Source organism: Solea senegalensis, linkage group LG16 (genome assembly GCF_019176455.1).
Source record: "Solea senegalensis isolate Sse05_10M linkage group LG16, IFAPA_SoseM_1, whole genome shotgun sequence".
NCBI classification, from domain to species: domain Eukaryota; kingdom Metazoa; phylum Chordata; class Actinopteri; order Pleuronectiformes; family Soleidae; genus Solea; species Solea senegalensis.
In genome coordinates, this window is record NC_058036.1 from 12,786,479 (window position 1) to 12,807,040 (window position 20,562).

At 39.5% G+C, this 20,562-nt stretch overlaps 1 protein-coding gene across 1 annotated transcript in view; it reads left to right on the top strand.

Annotated features, from left to right (window-relative positions):
• The first annotated feature begins 7,343 nt into the window (after window positions 1–7,343).
• The window catches only part of pdss2 (prenyl (decaprenyl) diphosphate synthase, subunit 2), a 35,147-nt gene continuing 21,928 nt past the window's right edge, over window positions 7,344–20,562 (top strand). Inside the window, exons 1-2 of the mRNA XM_044047918.1 lie at window positions 7,344–7,825; window positions 15,934–16,068. Coding sequence (XP_043903853.1) covers window positions 7,578–7,825; window positions 15,934–16,068 — 383 coding nt within the window. The 5' untranslated portion in view covers window positions 7,344–7,577. The remainder of the gene's footprint in view (window positions 7,826–15,933; window positions 16,069–20,562) is intronic.

The window sequence follows — 20,562 nt, forward strand, 5'->3', positions numbered from 1 at the left end:
CTGTTTACAGTCGCCAGACGGCGGGTGTCTCGCAGCCTTCCAGCGGCGCGGCTGACGCTGAATGTGGGGATGCCGCCGAGGGCTCGCGGTGCCCGGTTAAGTCAGCCATCTTCTGCCCGTATCCTCCACGGGTGCGTGCGCCAGCGGTGAGCCACAGCCTCCTCTGTGTGAGTCAAAGGAGAGGTTGAGTGAGGGGAAAAAACGAGACAGGGGGAGGGGCGTCCGCTGAAACATTATATGACGCGTTGATGATCAGAGGCAGGCGATTCCTTCTCGCTTCTCCCGCGGAGTGCAATCAGAGCAGTCACATCCACTTAGCGCTGCTGCTGCTGCCTCACGGTGACTGGAGTGTGGAAGCGGCAAACAGGTGCTCGCACACTCGACCACGCAGCCCCACTGTCTGTGAGTGTGGAAGTCAAAAGAGACCTTACTGTGAGACATGGTAGTTTGACAACTGGGAAACAAACTTATTATTGTCAACAATATGTTTATTAATAGTCATGCACTTGAACACAGGGCAGCCCATGGTCGCTGGTTCAATCCCAGGAAGGGCTGGGGTGCCTCTCAGCAAGGCAATCCCCCATTGCTCCCATGGCACAGATGAGTATTGCCCACCGCTTGTGTGTGTGTTCACAACTGGGTGGATTCAATGCAGAAGTCAAATTCACTATCATTAATTGGCATGTGTGCAAAAATTACTTATTCTAACATCCAAACAAAAATAAAATGAAATGAAATAAGAACATAAAAATACTAAAAATATAGAACAATAGTAAAATGTAATTTAAGGCTTTTCACACACGGTCTGCATGCTACTGCTTAGTATGATCTGCCCCCTGTCGTTTTAAATTAAGTTTGAAGGATTCAGAGCTTGACCATTTAAGGCTCTAAAACTAAGGACAAGAAGTTTCAAATGGATTCTAAAGTTAAGTGGACACGAGTGAGGAGATGCTGAAACAGGTGTGATGGATGAGGTGAGGATCCACTATACGCTCAAGGCTGGCATGTCCAAGGAGTGACCTGGCCCTGGATTTCATGTGGACCTCAATATGGACCTCCACATATTATTGTATAATTAAGCAAGTTCAATTTGGGTTTTGTAGAAATGTTTGTCACCTTTTAAAAGTGCTGTGCATGCCACTGAGTTCTGCACAGCCTGCAAACAGTCAGGCTCTTTCTTATTAAAGCAAGTGAAAACACTGTTACAGTAGTCAAGACGGAGGGAATGAAAGCATGTATAATCATTTCCAATTCTGCCTTTGACACTAGAGATCGATGTTTGGAGATGTCTTTGGAAACGGAAATAACCGTGGCTGATGAACTGTTTTCGAGTGATGCTCGAAGGACGTGGACCTGAATCCGAAACATCAGCCCAGATTCCTGAGGCAGACGAGGACAGACGAGCTCAAGGAAGCAATGCGCTGTTCATATGCTTCCCATGTTTATCATGCCTCATGACCCAAAGTGCAAAGTGTGAAACAACTATAATAAAAAACACAAAACAAAGTTGAGTGTATCATTCTTCAGGGCCAGTTACCAGTAAGGGTGTTTAAGCTCATATTCACACTTAAACAAACATAATAATTTATTATATATATATTAAACATATATATATAATAATTATTTTTATTTTTTTTTTACACACCAGTAGTGAACACGCACAAATAAGCAGTGGGGGTTGGGTACCTTATAAACCCAGGAACGCCCCGGGGTGTCCATGGACTGCCTGAACGTTATACAGTGGAGCTTTTGACCTTTATATGTTGACTAACCAACATCTGCATCTTCCATGTGTTTTCCTAATTAAAAGAGATGTTTAACGGAAAGTGTGAAGACATTTTCATCTTTCTCGTCAGGGAAACATAGAAAGTTGAGTTTGTTGAGTATTAAATATTATCTCTGAGGATCCTGAAGAGTTGTGGTGAAATACTACACATTTAGTTTTGATTAGATTGGTGTAACAGAGACTCATTTCAACTCTCATTTTGAACATAATAATTACACGTCAGAAAGTTTTTGTGTACCATTTTAAAATAAATCTTATAACCCAGTCTTCTGTTAAGAAAAGTTTAATTGGCCCTTTTTTCACAGATCAACAAGCATTTTGACACAATTTGGTAGGAAAAGCACTAATGTTATTAATGTCTTTGTTTAGTTCATGTACAGTCAGTGCAGTGAGCCAGCGTGCAACCTGAAACTGAGCAAGCTCAATGGATCTCAGCCATCATTCATTTGTTTATTTCCACCAAAATGTCTGACGTGAAAAAAGGCCTGTAGTCATTTTGGTGCTAGGAGAAACAGATGCTGCACCAGTCTGTCTCTCCACGCCGAGCCACAGACAGGACTGTACCACTTCTAATTCGATTACATCAACAATTCAAAAAAGAAAAAAGCCTCCACTGGTCAACAGTTTCAGTCTACACCATTTTTTCCAGACATATTTAAAAGGAATTTGATGATTCACGGGCTACAAAATATGTTTTTGGAGCAACCATGACCTTGACTTTAACCATCAGTAGCTGATCACTTCATCCTCTGGTCCAAGTGAACATTTGTTAACAAAAGTGAAGGAATTCCTTCAACTTCCTCTTGATATAGTGTGTTTAAAAGAAAGGAACATGCAGACAGATGAACAGTGAAGCCAAACACATAATGTGACTGCTGTGACATGCCGAAGATAACATGAGAGCAACCTTCATGTCAGAGAGGTGTTAAGTCACATTCAAGGTCACTTTAAATGTTGCAGGTGTTTCCAGTGTAACCACATCTACCTGTAAATGTACAATCATTAGCTTTCAAGGCAACCTGCACTAAAACTCTGATGGAATTTTTATGTATATATATATATGTATGTATATATATATATATATATATATATATATATATATATATATATATATATATATACATACAGATGTCTCACTTTTCAGTTTGTTACTGCGTCCATCGTGTTTAAACACCAGAAAGAAGATTTGTATTAACATCGACTCACCAATATAACAGTCCAGTTTCACTTTGGAACATCTGTGAGAGACAAGATGAGTGTGGAATTAGATTTGTGTCAATATTTTCAAACAAGTATTTTCACGAAACAAACAACACTTTAAGGAGCAAATGAAATATTGATGTAATCATTCAAAAATATTGTATTTTATTGTTTGAAAATACACTTGTTCTTTGCCAAGGTTGCCGGAAGTAGTCACAGGCTTGAACTTATATTTGTAAGTGTCTAACTTTTGTCAGATTATAAACGTTAGATACTAGAATCGCAAACACACAAAAACCACAGCGCAAAGAACAAATCAGGTAACGCATAGAACAAATGTATTTTCAAACAATGAAATACAATATGTTTGAATGGTTATGTCAACATTTATTTGCTTCTTAAAAAGTGTTGTTTGTTGTTTCATAGACGAGGGTCTAATACACATGCACATCAAGAAAAATGTAAAAAAAAATTAAAATAGACCATTTTTAAAAATCACATTTTAAGTTGATTGAGAATCATGAACGTCTCTGTATCTAGACAAGGTTTAAATATAAAAACCGTGGCTGCGGTAGAACCAGAGTTCCAGCTAAATTAGAGCAGTGGTCACCAACACGGTAGCCACGGGCACTTGGTTCCCCACAGGAAGCCAATAAGAGTGCCCACAGCACAGTCCTGAAAAGAGTAATGACCAAAGATGTGTAGTAGCTGTATATGAATTGAACAACAATATAAAGCCGCTGCTGCTGCTGCTGCTGGGGTAGACCTGGCGTATTTAATAATGTAATTGTATGAGATCATATACATGTTCCCATATGGTCGCTTAGTATATTATATAATTAGTATTGTTCATAACAATATTGGGATCAATTGTTAGTAAGAACTGAAATCAAACAGTCCCCTAATGTGTTCAATTATTGAAATTTAAATGGCAAAATAAGAAGATATATATAATTCTTGAATGACACATTAACATGGTAGCCCTCCATATTATTCAGGCAGCTCTCAGTCCCATAAAGGTTGTTGTTTTTTTCACTTGAAAACTGCATGAAATATAACTTCCACATAATCACACAAGCACAATTGTTACATCAGGGTTAAAAGGATTTGGGCAAAATAACAAATTGGGATTTTTCTGACAGATATTACAATCACAAATCAATTTGCAATATATTTTTAAAGTAGTGTTGAATACATTAAAAAACTGTTTGGCAGTGGATTTCCTCAGTTAGTGTCTAATGCAGTTACTGCCAGACAGTATCAAGGGCATTTAATAAATCATTTTTGCTTTCAGCATTGATTTATTCGTCTCTGTTGTGCTCCATACAAACCTCTGAGAGGAGCAGGTGACGCTGCTCGAGGCACGGTGACACTCATTTAAGCCAGGAAATCAGCAGCAACCTGTTATTCACTCAAGTGAAAACCCCAGAAGCAGAGTCGCACAGAAAATCCAAGGTAAATCATACAGTAGAAAAATCACTTCAGGATAGAAATGTTGGGAAGCTATCAGTGAACTGAATAGACAAACTCAAACAGGGGAGTATCTTCAAAGAGGATAACAAGAGACAGGTGCAAACAATGGAGAGTGGGGTTAGCGATCAGGTCACAGGAAGTAAATGCTGGAACACAAAGTCTATACCAAAATAAAACAGGAAATGAATGATTGAATGAAATAACCAAAAACATCACCATAACAGAAGACCCCACAGCATAAACAGTCTATATAAAAATGGACTGCTTCCTCAGTGATGTTCATCAGGACATAAAGAACTGAAAATGATGTTCCAATTCAAAATCGAATGGAAACCAGTGTGATTGACAGCTGGTATCGTCCAATAGGAGCCTGGTTGCAGATGACACCTCTGAACTTTGGTTTGCGAAACGTGAACATGCATGGCACCAAATCTCACACGCACAAAAAAAATCCCTTCAGTTATAATGTGCAGAATGTAAAGCTCAGAATGGACGGATCAAGAACCCAAACTGCAGTTTTCCCTGCATTGCCTATTACATACGATACTGTTAATGTGCTTGATTTTCGGTGGATTCAGCCAGTGAGATTGTATCTCTGCGTTATGAAAGCTGTCTTTGACTGTCTCTTCAGTCCAGTAACAAGCGTCGTACGGAGTAGGATTCAATGAAAGCATTGTTAGAAACAGCACTGCTGGGGCATTTCCCTCATCTGTGGAACTGTTATTGTCACAAGGATTGTATTAGTGAGCTGCTTTTTCACAACAGTTCAGGATTTTCTCTTCCTTGTATATTCCTTTTTTTTTTTTTACATCAGTGTGGTCTTGGAAGTTTTTATGGTTTTGCAATCTGACATTTGCAGGAAATAAATTAGAGGAAGTTAGTCAGATTATATTCAAAACTATGTGTTTTCACGCCAAGGTAATAGTCCTTATAACTTTCAATAATTTGACAATAGCAAAGATTATATATTAGTGGTGATTGAACATTACTAACACTTCGACATCTGACAACAAATCAGTGTGTTCCTCATCGTCTGACAGTGTTTAGTCACACACAGTAGGCAGGCAACACATTTACAGCACATGCTCTCTAATATTACATGGCTATAGTGGTGAGGGCTGTTTCTGTTTAGTAAACATTTGTTGGAGAGGTTTTATTTTATGTTTTGCCTGTTTTGCATTTTGAGAACTTTGGCTTTTTCGGCTGTAATTCAAATTCCATTATTGGATCATAGTTACTTGGTTAATTAGACAATGCCAACATTTCAAACATAATCACATAATCATAATCATGTCCATCTGAATCAGACAATCGATCATACTTGATTGATATATATCAAGTGTTTTTACAGGGCTGAAATAAACCAACAGGACATTGTTTTTTGTCTTAAACTCGTCAGTAGGATGTTAAAAACTTGGGACAAGTTTTTGGCACAAATACAGCAAATTAATTTACGATTTTAAGGAACTACATGATTCAATGTTCAAAACACTGCATAAAATAGCAGTAATCTGATATCAGCAGCTCTGTGTACTACCTTCAATTTGCTATGCTAGATCTTTTTTTCTCCTGTTGCAGGAACCCCTGGGGGCACAAAAGTTATCTATTGCCCCTTTTAAATAAAAATAAGTTTGACATTCATTGATTTTGATGGTATTGCATACAAAAGTAATCAACGATAGACAATATATAGTAGAAAAAAATCACCGTAAAAGGAGGTAAGATAATAAAAGATATAGAGGGATAAAATGATATTAATATCAGCAATAAAAGTTCATTACAATCACAAAGAAATTAAATTCAAAAAATTTGATTCAAAATAAAAAAAAAATAATAATAAAAAGGGGCACTCCATATAAGCTTGAGTAATACCATTATCACCAACGTTGTTAGATTCACACACTGGTATAGTGAAATTAAATTAAGATGGATCAAGAGATAAGGTGATTCTATTTATTATTATTTAATTTATTATTAACATTATTATTTTGCTATTTGTAGTAACTGATTTTTCCTCCAAGTACCACTAGAGTAAGTTCACGTACCACTGGTGGTACATGTACCACAGTTTGAGAACCATGGAGCTAGTCTAATAAGGTGGATTTTAATTTTCATTGAAAAAAAGAACAACATCGGCACCTCTCAGATCCTCTACAAGAGAGAAGTGTTGTGGCACTGTCACCAAATGTTTATAATCTGCTTTGTGGAACACATAAATTTGGGGAACTGAGGGGCTTTTCAGGTTCATAGGTCATATATATTTTTTTTAATCAATAAGTGTAACTATTTTAACACAGGTGTATTATGCTCTCCCATTAGTCTGCCTGAATTCAAGTGGCAGGGCTGTGCATTACTTGATTGAATGTGTTCTTCAGTAGAGAGGTTTGTGTTACAGCCATCATTTGGGTGTGTTTCACCAGGAAAAGCACAGGTGTTACTGATAACGTTAACGATGCCTCTGACACACCTGTGCTTTGGCTGGTCCACATATCTCCCATGAAAAAGGATTAGATCCTGTGTGTGTACTTTGCTCGCACCTTGTTGTGTTGTTGATGAGTAAATTGTTTTACAAGTGGAAAGAATTATAAAATAAAACATTACTGATGAACTTTGTATTCGTACAGTCACCCTGTACCTATGTTACAGTGCTGGTGTGTAGAATCTTTAATTAGACTTAATTTAAGTGATGTTTTGTGAATATTATACATGCTGAATAAAGTAAAAGAAACCTTTCATTACATAAGTGTTTTCATCTCACACTAAAACTGTGTGTAACTTTGACAAAACGACAAGTCGTTGCTAAATAGTCTGATTCTACTACGTGGTTTGGTTCAGTCGAGCTCTTCAGACGCTGGGCGAGCGTGGCATGTACGTCATCACGTTTTACGACGTCACGTATTACGTGTGTGAAGATGGCGGCGTCCTGTGACAGGTCGTGTGTTGTGATAGTAGTGCGTTAAGTCGATTCCTGTTTTAAAGTCTATGTTTTTCCAACATTACAAATGTGACACAGCTTAAATTCACGCCGGGACGTCAGCAATAGAGAGTTGTGATAGAGTTTAAACACGGTAGCACGTACCTGAATGACATTTCAGGTAACTGTGTCCTCGAGAGAGAAATGCTTCCTTCTACATGGTCTCGACTGAGCTGCAGGACGTTATGCAGCCGAGGACAGAGGACACTGAGTCTGTTCTCCAGCTCAGGACCTTCAAACGTGAACAAAGTGGTGTCCGACGCAGAGAAGATAGTCGGATATCCAACCTCCTTCATGAGTCTGCGCTGCCTCCTCAGCGATGAACTCAGCAACGTCGCCATGCACGTCAGGAAACTGGTGGGAACTCGGCACCCACTGCTCAGCACTGCAAGGTAACAGCTGACACGACACTGAACACAGGACTCTTCTTACAACCAGACTCCATTCAAAAAAACACACCGTCAACATTAGCGTGGACCTTGTCCCAGTCTCTTAGCTTGTGCAGGGAAATTCTGCAAAAAAGCGTGAAAGTTACAACGTTTGTGAGTGTAGAACTCACTTAAAGGCCACATAGACCGGAAGCTCCAATTAACGCTGCATTTGTGTGTGTGTGCATCTGCGTCATTACCTCGTTTATGAAACCCTAAAGTTTCAGAACAAACAGTTCAGCCACTGCTGAGAAAATAGTGTTGTATTGTTTTCCTGGGCTCTGCGAAGCGGATTGGCACTTCCTTAATTTGATGTCGTCATCAGAAATCCTCACCACCATAGCGCCTCCTGGTGCGGGCACTAGTCCGGGCACATCCGGTTGCGTACATTCAACCGCAGAAGAAGAAGAACTACTCTCGTTGTAGCTGCTGAGATGCAGCGCATCCACCGTGCCAGAGGGGGAGCTGTGTATCTGAGAGCTGGCCTATCTATTAAGTCACTTCCAGGTACCTGGCCAATCACAGGACAGTAGGAAAGCTCTCGTTGGCTGGCCAATCACAACACAGCACACGTTCTGGGGGTGTGGTTTTGGTCTGAAACAGAGCGGCTGACGAGACTAGTTATTAGGAGGTTTTTAATCATGAAAACAAGTTAATTTATGTAAGTAGACCTCCATAACTAACATATATGTTTGATACAAGCATTCTATGTCGCCTTTAAGTTTATCTCTCTCATCATTTAAGTTTGGGAAGATGATAAAGTTACACCCTGCAGGTCATTTAGCAGCATCCACTTCATGGTTTATTTGTGAGACCCACATACAAGTATTCTTGAATAAAGGCAGGCAATAGTTTGACTATTATTCAATATAAAATGTAGAATTGGAGAGACAGACAATAAGTGTTGTTCAGTAATTGTTTGTTTAAGTTAAAAGTCCCTTTGTGTAACACCTGTCACTACCCCCACACCCAGATTTAGCCCACATCTCTGAAAGGACAACACTAGGTCCATTTTAACAATTATTTTTGATAGCTATCATGTGATAAAGAACTGTGGTTAATTCCTTTTTTGTATTCATTGTTTGTTTTACCCTCTTCATTGTTTAAAATGCAGAATAACAGAACCTGTAATTCTTGTCAGAAGATTACAATGTGTGTCAGTTTAAATAGAAACTGACACTCTTCTGAGGGTTAGGGATTTTTCAAACACTCACAAAATAAACTGGGATTAATTCCTTAACCAAAGCTCTATACTATAAAGATGCAGGCTTCTCCTATTGGCACTTTAAAATTGTATGTCGTATGTATGTTGGTGAAGAGTCAGCATTTTCAAGTCATTCATGTCAGATATTAATGATTTTCCTTAGTGCTGGGCGCAGGGGGTGTCATGATTCATCACATCCTTGATTAGATTTGATTTTAAGTCACGATTCGATTCTCAATCTTTTTTTTCTCTCTTGTCTAGGATCATTGGTTTTATGTCATGATAACTCATTTAATTTTTTAATTCCCACATCGATTGTCTACATTGTGTCATGATTGACATAATGTCCATCATTTGATTGCGATGTTCCACACTATGGCCTTATTGTCAAATTTAAATAATTTATTGACAATATTATTGTAACAATCAATAAATTCATGTTGCATGCTAACCTGCTAGCCCTGGTCCAGCTGCACCTCTTGGCACCTTCCAATAGCAAGTTCACATGCATGTAAAGTATGATTATGTCTGGACTAAGACAATAATTCTGTTTTCTAGATGTCATGTAAACACATTAGTCTGACTAAAGTCTGAATAAAGCTAGTCTTAGTCGGACTAAAATACCTTGGTAATGCGATTCATAGTCTGATTACTCCTTCATTTATGCACTTTGTTGGACTGGAGTCAGACTTGGAGTTCTGTGCATGCTCTGAAATATCCTCCCGTCTTTGACCTAGAAGTAGAAGGAGACGATGTAACAGCTGTAGTACTGTTGCCGGAAATCATGCGCCGACGGTGTCTTTCTTCGGATAACACAAAAGCAACCACAAGAGCCATGCTCCATCTAATTTGTATCTCCATTAACAGTAGGTCAAGGTATAGCAGGTATGAAACATACAGAACCACAGCATGATCTATCTCACCTTTCGCTGTTTATTTTTCAGTGAGGCGGACTCAGACGTACATGGCCATTAAATTGATTGTCTCCTCCGCATGTATAGTCGGACTCAAGTTTTGCGATTTCCTATATTAGACACCACCAACATCTGCTTCCAACAAGAAACCCTGTAATGTGGGAGGTGAACACTTAGCCCCTCTTTCAAAGAATGTGAATGGTTTAAATATTATTTAATATTATAGCTTTAAGAGAGAATATATCCAGAGACATCACAGAATAATAAGAGCAGCACATATTACAGCCATTCCCAGTCTGGTGGATGGATCCTTTTTCTCAGCAGTAAATATCGTAATTTATGAAATGCTGTATATTGATTCTCATGCAAATCAAAGCAAAAGTCTCACCTGTCACAGTCACTTCTATGTGGGTGTAAATCAATTGGATTAGAGGACTCATTCCCTAAACTGTTCCATCCATGTTTTTTTTTATTTACATATGTACTGCTTAAAGGTAAGGGAGCTGATTTGTCATGCAAGTGCAGAACCACGATTGCATAATGAGGGAGGAGCTAACCCATCCTCCAGATCGTCCCATCACTTGAACATAGAATCACTTTTTTGTCACTTTCTTGTGTTTAATCGAACGAAATCGAGAAGTTGGAGAACTAAGCAAAGAGTACGAGAAGAGAGAGTCCTCAAACTCAATCCAGCCATACAGACGGGCATGTTTGAAACAGGAGCCCAAGGGTGTAATAACCTATACACCTAAATCTGATATGACAATCCATTTGGGTGTTGTAGCAGTGGGTGGGGGTGCTGAGGAGGGAAGTGGACCTCTTGACAGTCTGACTCCTCTCTGTCAGCTTGGGTTGGCTGGTTCGTATTTCCCACTGTGTCTCCGCCTTGGACGCACGGCAGATAAAAATATCCACAACAGCAGACAGGCAGACCCTCGTGGAGTTGGGTTTCGGTTTTTCCTTTCCTTTCATTCTCAAAAACTGCAGCTCAGCTAACTTTGGCCCAAAGTCTGGAGTTACAGCAAGGGGAATGTGGCCCAGGATAGGAAACTTAACTTGCTTTAAGGACAGTCCTTGAGAGTTGGACCAGAATCCAGTTTTTGTTTGCAGTCTCACCTTTGACCTTTAATACTTTTTAATATAGTGGCCATTAAAGCCCTGTTTCCACCAAGCAGCACAGTTTTATTCACTTGGGTACATCATGCAATTATTTGCATTTGCATAAACTGTTGAGAAGGGTACCAAAATAACTGATTTATACCGTGCCAGTATTTGGAACCCTTCCACAGTGATCCTGGCCCTACAGGGTGGAGCTAGACTCACTGCATTCTGTTGATTGGTGTTTTTCTGTGCAGCCTGCAGCCCTCTCGTGAACAAAGCTCGTCCTCCTCTTGTCCTAAACAGCCACATGCCGAAAAGAATTAACACATGCTGCATGTCCTCAATTTTTGCTCTTTGTTTATTTATGTTGCATTTTTCCTCTTTGTGGAATTTATTAGCGAGCTGCACTGTGTCATGCTGGTATGCTGAAGCAGCTGCGTAAATAGCTACGTAATGTATGTGTCCGGCCCACACACCCCGTGGTGGAAACATAAAGCCTGATCATCCCAAATCGTACCGTGACCAGCTAAACTGCACTGTACCACTTGGCTGTAACAAGGTTTAAGACGACTTCAGCTGATGCACAACAATATGTCTACCTGCTTCAGCAGCAGTGTTGAATTAAACGCTTACATGTAGCTCTTAGCAACAAGGATGCAGCTTTGAAGATAAGAAGAACTGGGAAGAGAAGAGTTGATAAGGCCAGAGCAAGTGGGGGAGTATTTGCAGAGGAGACACTTCAACACTAAATCCAAAAATCCAAACACGTACAGCTTTTGAAAATCTTTACAGAACATTGTAACCTTTTCCTCCATTGTTGACTTTTGATCTGAAGCTCATGAAGTCAAAATTAGTGCTTGAAGTCGAAAAAACACCTTTTAATTAGCTAAACAAATCAAAAAATTACAAGCATGCAAGCAATAAAAAAATTACCATTACCGTTACATTGTCTCTACTGCTGAGATGATTTTTTTTTAATTTTATTATTTTAATTAAATCGATATTTAAAAAAAAACCTTGAGGCTGGTACAGAGACTTGTGACAATCGAGTTTTATGTTAATGTGATACAATAATGCAAAACGTAAACTCAATATAATACAACCAGATAACTTGTATATTTTGGATCAAAGTGTGTCATCCAGTGTAATCAATAATGTATTTCTGAGCTGCTTTCTAGAAACTACATGTTTAATATTCCCGACAATACAAAATCATTCTTGATGACCCTCCTCCTTTTTCATTTTCGCCTACGTTTAGGATCTATAAATAAATAATTATTAGCCTGCTATATTTTTTGATTATGGGCTTTTCCTTAATAAATGACAAAAAGCTTAATTCGATCATGAAAACATTAGAATAAAATAATTAAAGACGAAGCCCTAGAAAATGAATCTGCACCTCAGAGGTAAATCTGTCCCGTTAATTGTGTCCATTAGACATGTACAACATTATCAAGCTCATTCATTCATTCATTCATTCATTCATTCATTCATTCATTACTAAAGGGAAAAAAAAGACAAGAGGATCAATATGAGACAGCATGTGAGGTCATGTATTTGCATGCATTAATTCCAGCAGCCGTGCTCGATGGCTGAAGTTCCTGAATTCCTGCGCCGCAGTTTGTGAGCAGAAGGCGTGGTGACCTGTTCACAACCCTTTAAAATGACAGCGACCCATTTCTCTCTCTTTCTGCCCCCTCCTCCTCCCTCACTGTGGCCCCCACTCTCTCTCTTTTTTGCACATCATCCTCGCCCCACCCCTTTGCAGGAGGGCGGTTGTGATTGATTGATGTGTGCTGGTGTGGATAGTGACATAAATATTAATCATGTGCCACCCGCAGGCCACAGTGGCTCACACGGACTCCTCAGGAGGAGAGGACAGCGGCTTCATAATTTTTGCTCCCGAGCAGTTTTGTGTTCCACAGGCCGGGCCATGCTGCTGCATCCGTCAGTGCGCCACACTCACCGCTGTTCTCTGTGTAAAAATTTAGAGTTGACCATAAATAAATATCATGAGCTACATAATGTCACCCGTGTCATAAATCTTTTGGAAACATATGAGGTGTTTTATGAGATAGGTTTGGGGAAGGAACAAAACATCAAGGCATGTGCATTTTCTTCCATCACACACCACTCCAGAGTCACTCTCATATTTCTTTTGTCATCTTTTCTTGCGTTTCTGTCTGGCCTCTTATTCCCTCCATCTCTCTGCATCCCCTCCCTCTCTTCATGCTCCATCTCTCACATCCTCTCTGTCTCAGTTCTTCTACCTCCCCCTGTGGCGCAGGAGTGGGTGAGCGAAGGTGGGGGGTGGAGGGAGGGGCGGTGAGGCCAGTATCTGGGCATCGAGCGGAGGGGGGCGTGGCCACTTGTCTGCCTTGGAGCCCCTAACGAGAGCGTGATTCATGGCACAAGGGTCTCCCATAGGAGCAGGATTAGAGGTGCTCTGTCTAAATGCTCCCCAGAGAGAGTAAAAAGATATTTAATCTGCCCACCACGCAGTCGGTTACCACTGTGCACTGTGTGTGTGTGTGTTTCTGTGAATGTGTCGGAAGGTTGCCAGCTAGGGGGCGTGACACTCCACCCCCCACCCCCAAAAAGAAAAATGCATTCCCGCAGCAGAGCCTATCAATTATATTCCAGTTGCTTTAATAAATTTTTTTTTTTTTAAATCTTGTGCAATCATTTCTCAGTTTAATAATTTATTCAGATTTTTTACTGCCACAGTTATTATTAGTATTATTATTATTGGTCCAGATATTAATTCAGTCAATAATAATTAGCTATGATCTTAATTCAATTTCTTGATTTTTCTTTTTTCTACCTATAACAAAAAGTATGACAATGACATGTAACATAAGCTCAAATAAGAGATGTGTCATCACCCAGCTCTGCAGAGCATGTTCACATCCCTCAGGCTGCTGTTTTGGTTTTTAAGCTTTGCATTTTACTGTTTTGATTGAATTGTATCGCTGTCGTCATGGTAGGGAAAAAAGAGACGGATATTCTTTCCCTCAGGATTTGATGATGACCAAAAACATTAACAATTCATTGACGTATGTCATGTCTGGGCCAAGGGGGAAAAGTGTGCAACACGAAGAAAAGAGCTTCCAAAAGACTACCAGCAACACGCAAAACAAACCATTTCAAGGCTCGTAACAAAATTGATGTCTGCTGGCAGTCGGGCACTGGCATGGTTCTTGTTAATGTTCTACTTCTGTTTGGAACCATGGCACTTTCAGCAAGCCACCCCATGTTTACACAAGAACTAAACTTCCACCACCCTATGCCATCAAAGGAGGTCTCCTTTACACCTGGTATTAAAATGCGTTGTCTGTAACTGTATCCCAATTGGATAGCGCCTGACTAAATGTAAGTACAGGTGTAATGCGATGAGTCTCCAGTACGTCTCCATTCAACCCACAACAACTACGTGAGCGGGAATAATTATGTCAGTGGCTCCAAGCACAGCTAACTTGAAAGTGGCGACAAAACTGCGCAGTCTCCTCTGCTTTCGTTGGTTTTCCGCTTATCAGAGGACTTAATGTCATAATAGTCGTTGTTGATATGGCAGCGTACAGACGCCATTTTCTGAAGAAGAAGAAGAAGAGGAGGAGGTAATGAAAGGGGAGGATTATCGTGGTCGGATAGCAATCGGATGTTGATGTGGACACCGTAGACGCATGTTAATACCAAGTGTAAATGCATATGGTAAAGTGCTATGTAATGACTATCTGATTGCTATCTGATCATAGAACACCCATTCTAATGCCAGGTGTAAAGGGGGCCTGAATGGTTGAAGGGAAGTCCACTGTAGCTGGTACAATGCAGCCTCTCATACTGACATTTTCTTTGTAGGACCAATGAGCTCCCAGGATTCACCTTGACACTCGCACACAATCAACCGTGGAAAGGGAAAGTACGACCCTGGACTAAACACTATGACGAAGATCTAGTGCAAAAACTGTCAGCCTTTGCACTACAAAGATTATATTTACACAAGACGAGTCTGACATTGGAAACACTGCATCAACCAACCATTTTCTTTCTCCACCACAAGTCAACATGTCTGTTTTCAATTATAACTACTTTCAAACTTTCATTGGATCTTAAACATTACTCATTAAACTTGGGTCGAAGTTACCTGGCTGAAGAAGAGGGAGTTTACAGCGGGATAATGGCGGAGAAAGCTACGTTAAGAGATGCTCCATCCACATTCAATACATAGACTTTTTGTACTTTGTTCTCCATGTTGCAAATAAAGAGAGAAAACCTGCACTTTAAACTTTTCACAGACATTTTCTTTTCTTAGACAAAATCAACATCTGAGTTTCCTAGCCTGTGGTCCTACCAGAAACGCTGAGAAAAACACATTTCACTGACCCTCAAAGATTCCTACATAAATTCCTACAGTAGTACTGACCACTAATGCAGCACTCTGCGTAGCCTGATATGTTTGATAGCATTCATTTGCATTCAGTTGAATGCACTTTGAGGTGTGTGAAGGACAGAATGACCAACATATTTTTGATTTCAAAGTGTAAATCAAAATGGTTCTGTTCAGGTATAGTGCTTTTATTACTGTTTACACATTTTGAAATGTTCCCAGACCAATTTTTTTTTCTTTTTCAATATATACATTTTAGGTTTGTTTAAAATATGTCATCACCTGCTGCTTAGTGGCTGTGGAAAATGTCTAGCCCAGCAAAATATCTTGGTTTGTAATTGAACAGCCTTACTCCATACTATACTGTGTATTGTGGTAAATATAGCATTTTGCTGACTTTTGTCTTTTTGCTTTTGTCATTTGATATAAGGTATGTCTAAATGTAATTGTGTGTGTTCCTTTGCAGAGGCTTTGTCTACGACAACAGGAACAACCTCCAGATGAGGGGCGTGATTGTCCTCCTCATGTCGAAAGCTGCGGGGCCGAGCCAAGTAGCATCTGATCTTCTGGCTCAGGACATGGTCAGCGGCATCTACCCCAGGTAATTCACCTGAAATCACTTAACACAGGGGTTTCAGGAAAGCTTGATGATGTACACATATTGGGATAAGTCGCAGAACAAGTTGGGGATGTTATATTATAACTTAAACATGTGTAAGTCCTGCTGACAATGCAGCATTCACAAGGACATTTGATAAATGGCTGAAAGAAAGATCCTTTAATAATAATTAGGGATGCACAATATGATATAGTAGATGCATAAAGTGTTGTCTTCAAAAATATGAACTTTAATGAATTGTCTGTACATTCATGGTCTACATAGGATGAACGTAATAACTTTCATGATTTCCTCACTTTTGTATTTAGCACCCTTTATTTAAGGCCAAAATAATTTATTACTGCACTGTAGTAATTTGTGTTCAGTGATCATTAAAAGACTTGCTGCTAGTTACCCACATTCACACAATGACTGATTCTAGTGTCCTAGTGGACAATTGCTGTGTATTCAGTGGTTATTTGTAGTTGGGCGTCTGTCCCTCCCACGGGGTAAACTGTGTGTTAATTGTGTCTCATATCTTAAGATGGACTAAACATAACATGGAAACCAGGCTGAAATGATATAGTAGATCCATCAAAGCATGTTCAGATAGATCAGCAGGATGTACTTCATCCCCCAATAGGTTCCATAAAGCATGACTAACTAATTGCTTGCCATTGTTTTGAGGTTAACTAAGGAGCGAATAGGTTGAAAACCATATGAAATACTATTTTATAACGTTTTCTTAATGTTAAATGATCACAGATAGACACAGTGTTGTCTTTAAAAATATGAACTTATCGCACCACAGCTGGTTTACACCAAGCTATTGCTTTCGTTACATTAAACCCAATGCGATTCGAATATACAGATAATGGGTCATATTTGTAACCGCACATTATCCACCAATCAGCCACATCATTAAAACAGGCCACTGGTTTTAATATTGTAGCAGAGCACATCTGGGTTCATCTGTGCCCTGTTTTAAAAGAAGTTCATTCTTAACTGTCTGTTATTTTCTTTACAGCATACTGTATTTTTTTTTTATTTTCAATTGTTTTCCGTGGCTTTCTATGGTTCCATGGCTTGGCAAAGTCAAAAACACACTGATCATCCAGACATCCACAACATTAAAACCAGTTACCGGTTTTAATGATGTGGCTAATAGCTGGATGTTCTCTTCGGAGAAAACAGCAGGCAGTAAAACATGTGTAACTTTGCACTGTGGAGCCATAAATATGCGCAGCAACCAGACCACGAGAGGTGATACCACTTTTCTCCCCCTTACATGGCTGCTGAGGGATAAATAGTGAAATAAAAGCCCGGTGTCTGGTAATTCTATCTTGTCCTTTGTGGTTATTGTCCATATCAGTTCCTGTAAATGAGGCACTGCATCATCTGGTGATGTACGATGGAAGACAATACAGCCACAGTTAAAGGGTGGGATTTTTTATTTTATTTGCTCGTGTTTAGATTGTAGCTAATTGGAAGACCCCCCACAAAAGTCATTTGATCTGCTCTCTGCGTGACACATTGGAAGTTGCTGTGTTAATTCAAACTGCCAAACAACAAATGTATAAAAAATGTATTCTAAATTTTACAGTTCTCAACAGTTAGGGAGTGTTTCCATGAAAAAGTTCATCTCTCAACATTTCATTAGTTTATGAGTATTGATGTTTTTCAGTTTTACAGGAGTACGGCTGCAGATTTATTGTGATTTTCTATTTGATGAAGTGTCACTCTGCCCACTTTTTATTTTTTGTTCAAACTGAAATATCTCAACATTTATTCATCTTCACTCTTGATGCTCCCCCTCCCTTCCCCTCTCCTCCTGGACATGTGCATTTGTTTTCAACGGACACAAGCCAAGGAGCCATGTCCATGCTGATGGAAGAACAGCCGACCAACCACCAAAAACAAACTGACAGCAACAGACAGCAAATGCCTTTATGACAATGGCAAACATTGAGGAAGTGCAAGTACATGTAAATACATAGAGAGCAGAGAGTTTTTCCCAAAGATACAAGTGCAACAGCAAAAACACCAGGTCAGCATCCACAAGCTGGTCTGATGTTTACTCGTGTGTGGCCCCTCACTCGCTCAGACAGTCGTTTTCCTCTTCCTCGCTTCCTCCGTCAACAATTTTCACTGCTTATTTTTCACTGCCTCTGCCATGATGAACATCTAAAATGCCGCTATCACTGCGTGGATCTTATAGCTAGTACCTGGCTGGGAGGTGTGTGTGTGTGTAGAGTGCTGTAAAGCAATTTGTGTTTCTCCTGAGGCTCAAGACATTTTGCGAGACCTCTGATTTCGGGTCAGCAGCCATGATCTTGCAAGGCAGTGACGTGCGGTCAGGGGACTGCCTCCCCTGTCATTGTGACAGGGGGAAGTAAAATACTAACAATGATAAAAGAAAATCAATTTGTCCACTTGACTGTTCTATAAATTAGTTTTCTGTATGATTTCAACATTTTATGGTCAAAATCGCTGAATTTACGCCGCACTTCTGCCACACACTCTGACTGAAGCGGGCAGGTGACGCATGCCCATTACTACCTCTCTTTATATCGCCAAAATATACACGTTTTATTACACATGTACTGCACATGCTGACGTCCCACAGTCTGTCTAATATATTGAATGGATGTGTGTGACCTGTTTAGTCTTTCTGATTGGCCGTAAATGTGCAGTAAAAATGCACATGGTGAGGCAGAAAGTAGCGGTGAAAGGTAAGACCATACTCGATTTTCAATTTTAATAAAAAAAATAAATAAATTACATTTTAAAAATCAAATCTCACCTTAAATTCATACATATCTTTTGTTTTTTTTCTTGCTATCGTATTGTTGAACAGCATGGAATTGATTAAAGCATAATTAAAAGCTTTTAAAACTAAATGTTTCAATTAAGGTGAAATATAAGCCAGGTTCATATATTTATACATCTGACGAGTGCCTCCCTGCACGTCACTGTTGCGAGGCTCGTTTTCTGCTGAGGTATAAATAAAGTTTTCTGAAACTGAGTGACTCCGAAGCTGTTTAAATTATGGTAAAAATCAGTTCTGCTTTACGAGGGTTGGGCATTTCAAGCAAAAATGCTTGTTGACAATTGCTGGGTATTCAGTGATTATTTGTAGTCGTCCTCCCACGGGGTAAATGCTGTGTTAATTGTGTCTTGAGTCTAAAGTTGGAAAACCAAACTGAAATGTCGGAGTTTGTTAACACCCTGTCACTCATTACAAACTCAGTAGCAGAGCTGTGCTGAAACACTGCTGTTGTGGGGACACATTCTGCTGTGTTTTAATACTAACATGGCTCTGACCTGTGCGAGCTGTCAGAGGAAGTCCTCCTCCTGACTCTACAGAACAACACTACAGATTTAAAAATACATAGACATGTGAACTTTCAGTGGTTCCAAGCACTCTGATCTAGACTCAAAACAAAGCTCCACCAAATGACCAGGAAGATAAAGAGAGAATCATCCTTCTTCTAATGATGAATCTTTTTAATTTACTTACGTCTTGTTACATTAATTGATCAGCTTTTTATAATCAGTCAAATAATCGAATATTCTTGCCTATGGCTGCAACAATTATTCAATTAATCAATTACTAAATAAATAGTCAACTATTTTGATCATCAATTAATCGGTTTGAGTCTTTTTTCTGGTTTCTTCGCTTCATATAACAAAGAAATCATTAAAACATCACCATTTCCACATTTGGTAAACACAGATTTAACATTTTCTGACATTTTATGGACCAAACAAGTTAGAAAACAATTGGCAGATTAATTTATTTTAATTTAAGTTAGTTGCACCCCTTTTGTACATTACATTACATTACATTACATGTCATTTAGCAGACGCCTTTATCCAAAGCGACTTACAAAAGTGCATTTAAACATTTGGGTACAAATAAGTTAGAAGTAAGTAAGAGCTTCAAGTAGAACAAACTATGAAGTGCTAGTCATAAGTGCGATGTTGTAGTTCATCATTTTCAGCGTCATTGGTCTCATCACAGAATTCCTTGCTCTTACTTTTCACCATTACTGTTTCCATAACAAAGCAACAAAACAGCGGAGGAGAAAATCTACTTGCTGTCAACAGTGGCACGCACATGTCCATTGTACCTGTATGACCATGTGATATATGTTTTCAGGTGTGCCATTATCAATGCAAATTATTTCTGATACGTTGTTGAGATGCTCAACTGGACACAGATCACATTAGGATTGTAGCCTAAGTAGTCATATTAATGAAAGAAAAATCAGATTTCTCTGTATGTGTCTGAATGTAAAGTGTAGCATCCTCGGCTCCTATCTGGCTCCCTCCCACACGTCAGCTCCCAGTGTGCAGCTCAGAACAGGGAGGTGGGTGACTGGGTGTGTGTGTGTGTGTGCCAAGGGCTTTCCAGAAGTGACTGCTGTGCTTGGCGTGGCTGTGCACTGGGTGTTTGAAAGGCTCCTTTCTTAGTGCAAGCTGGCACAAGGCATA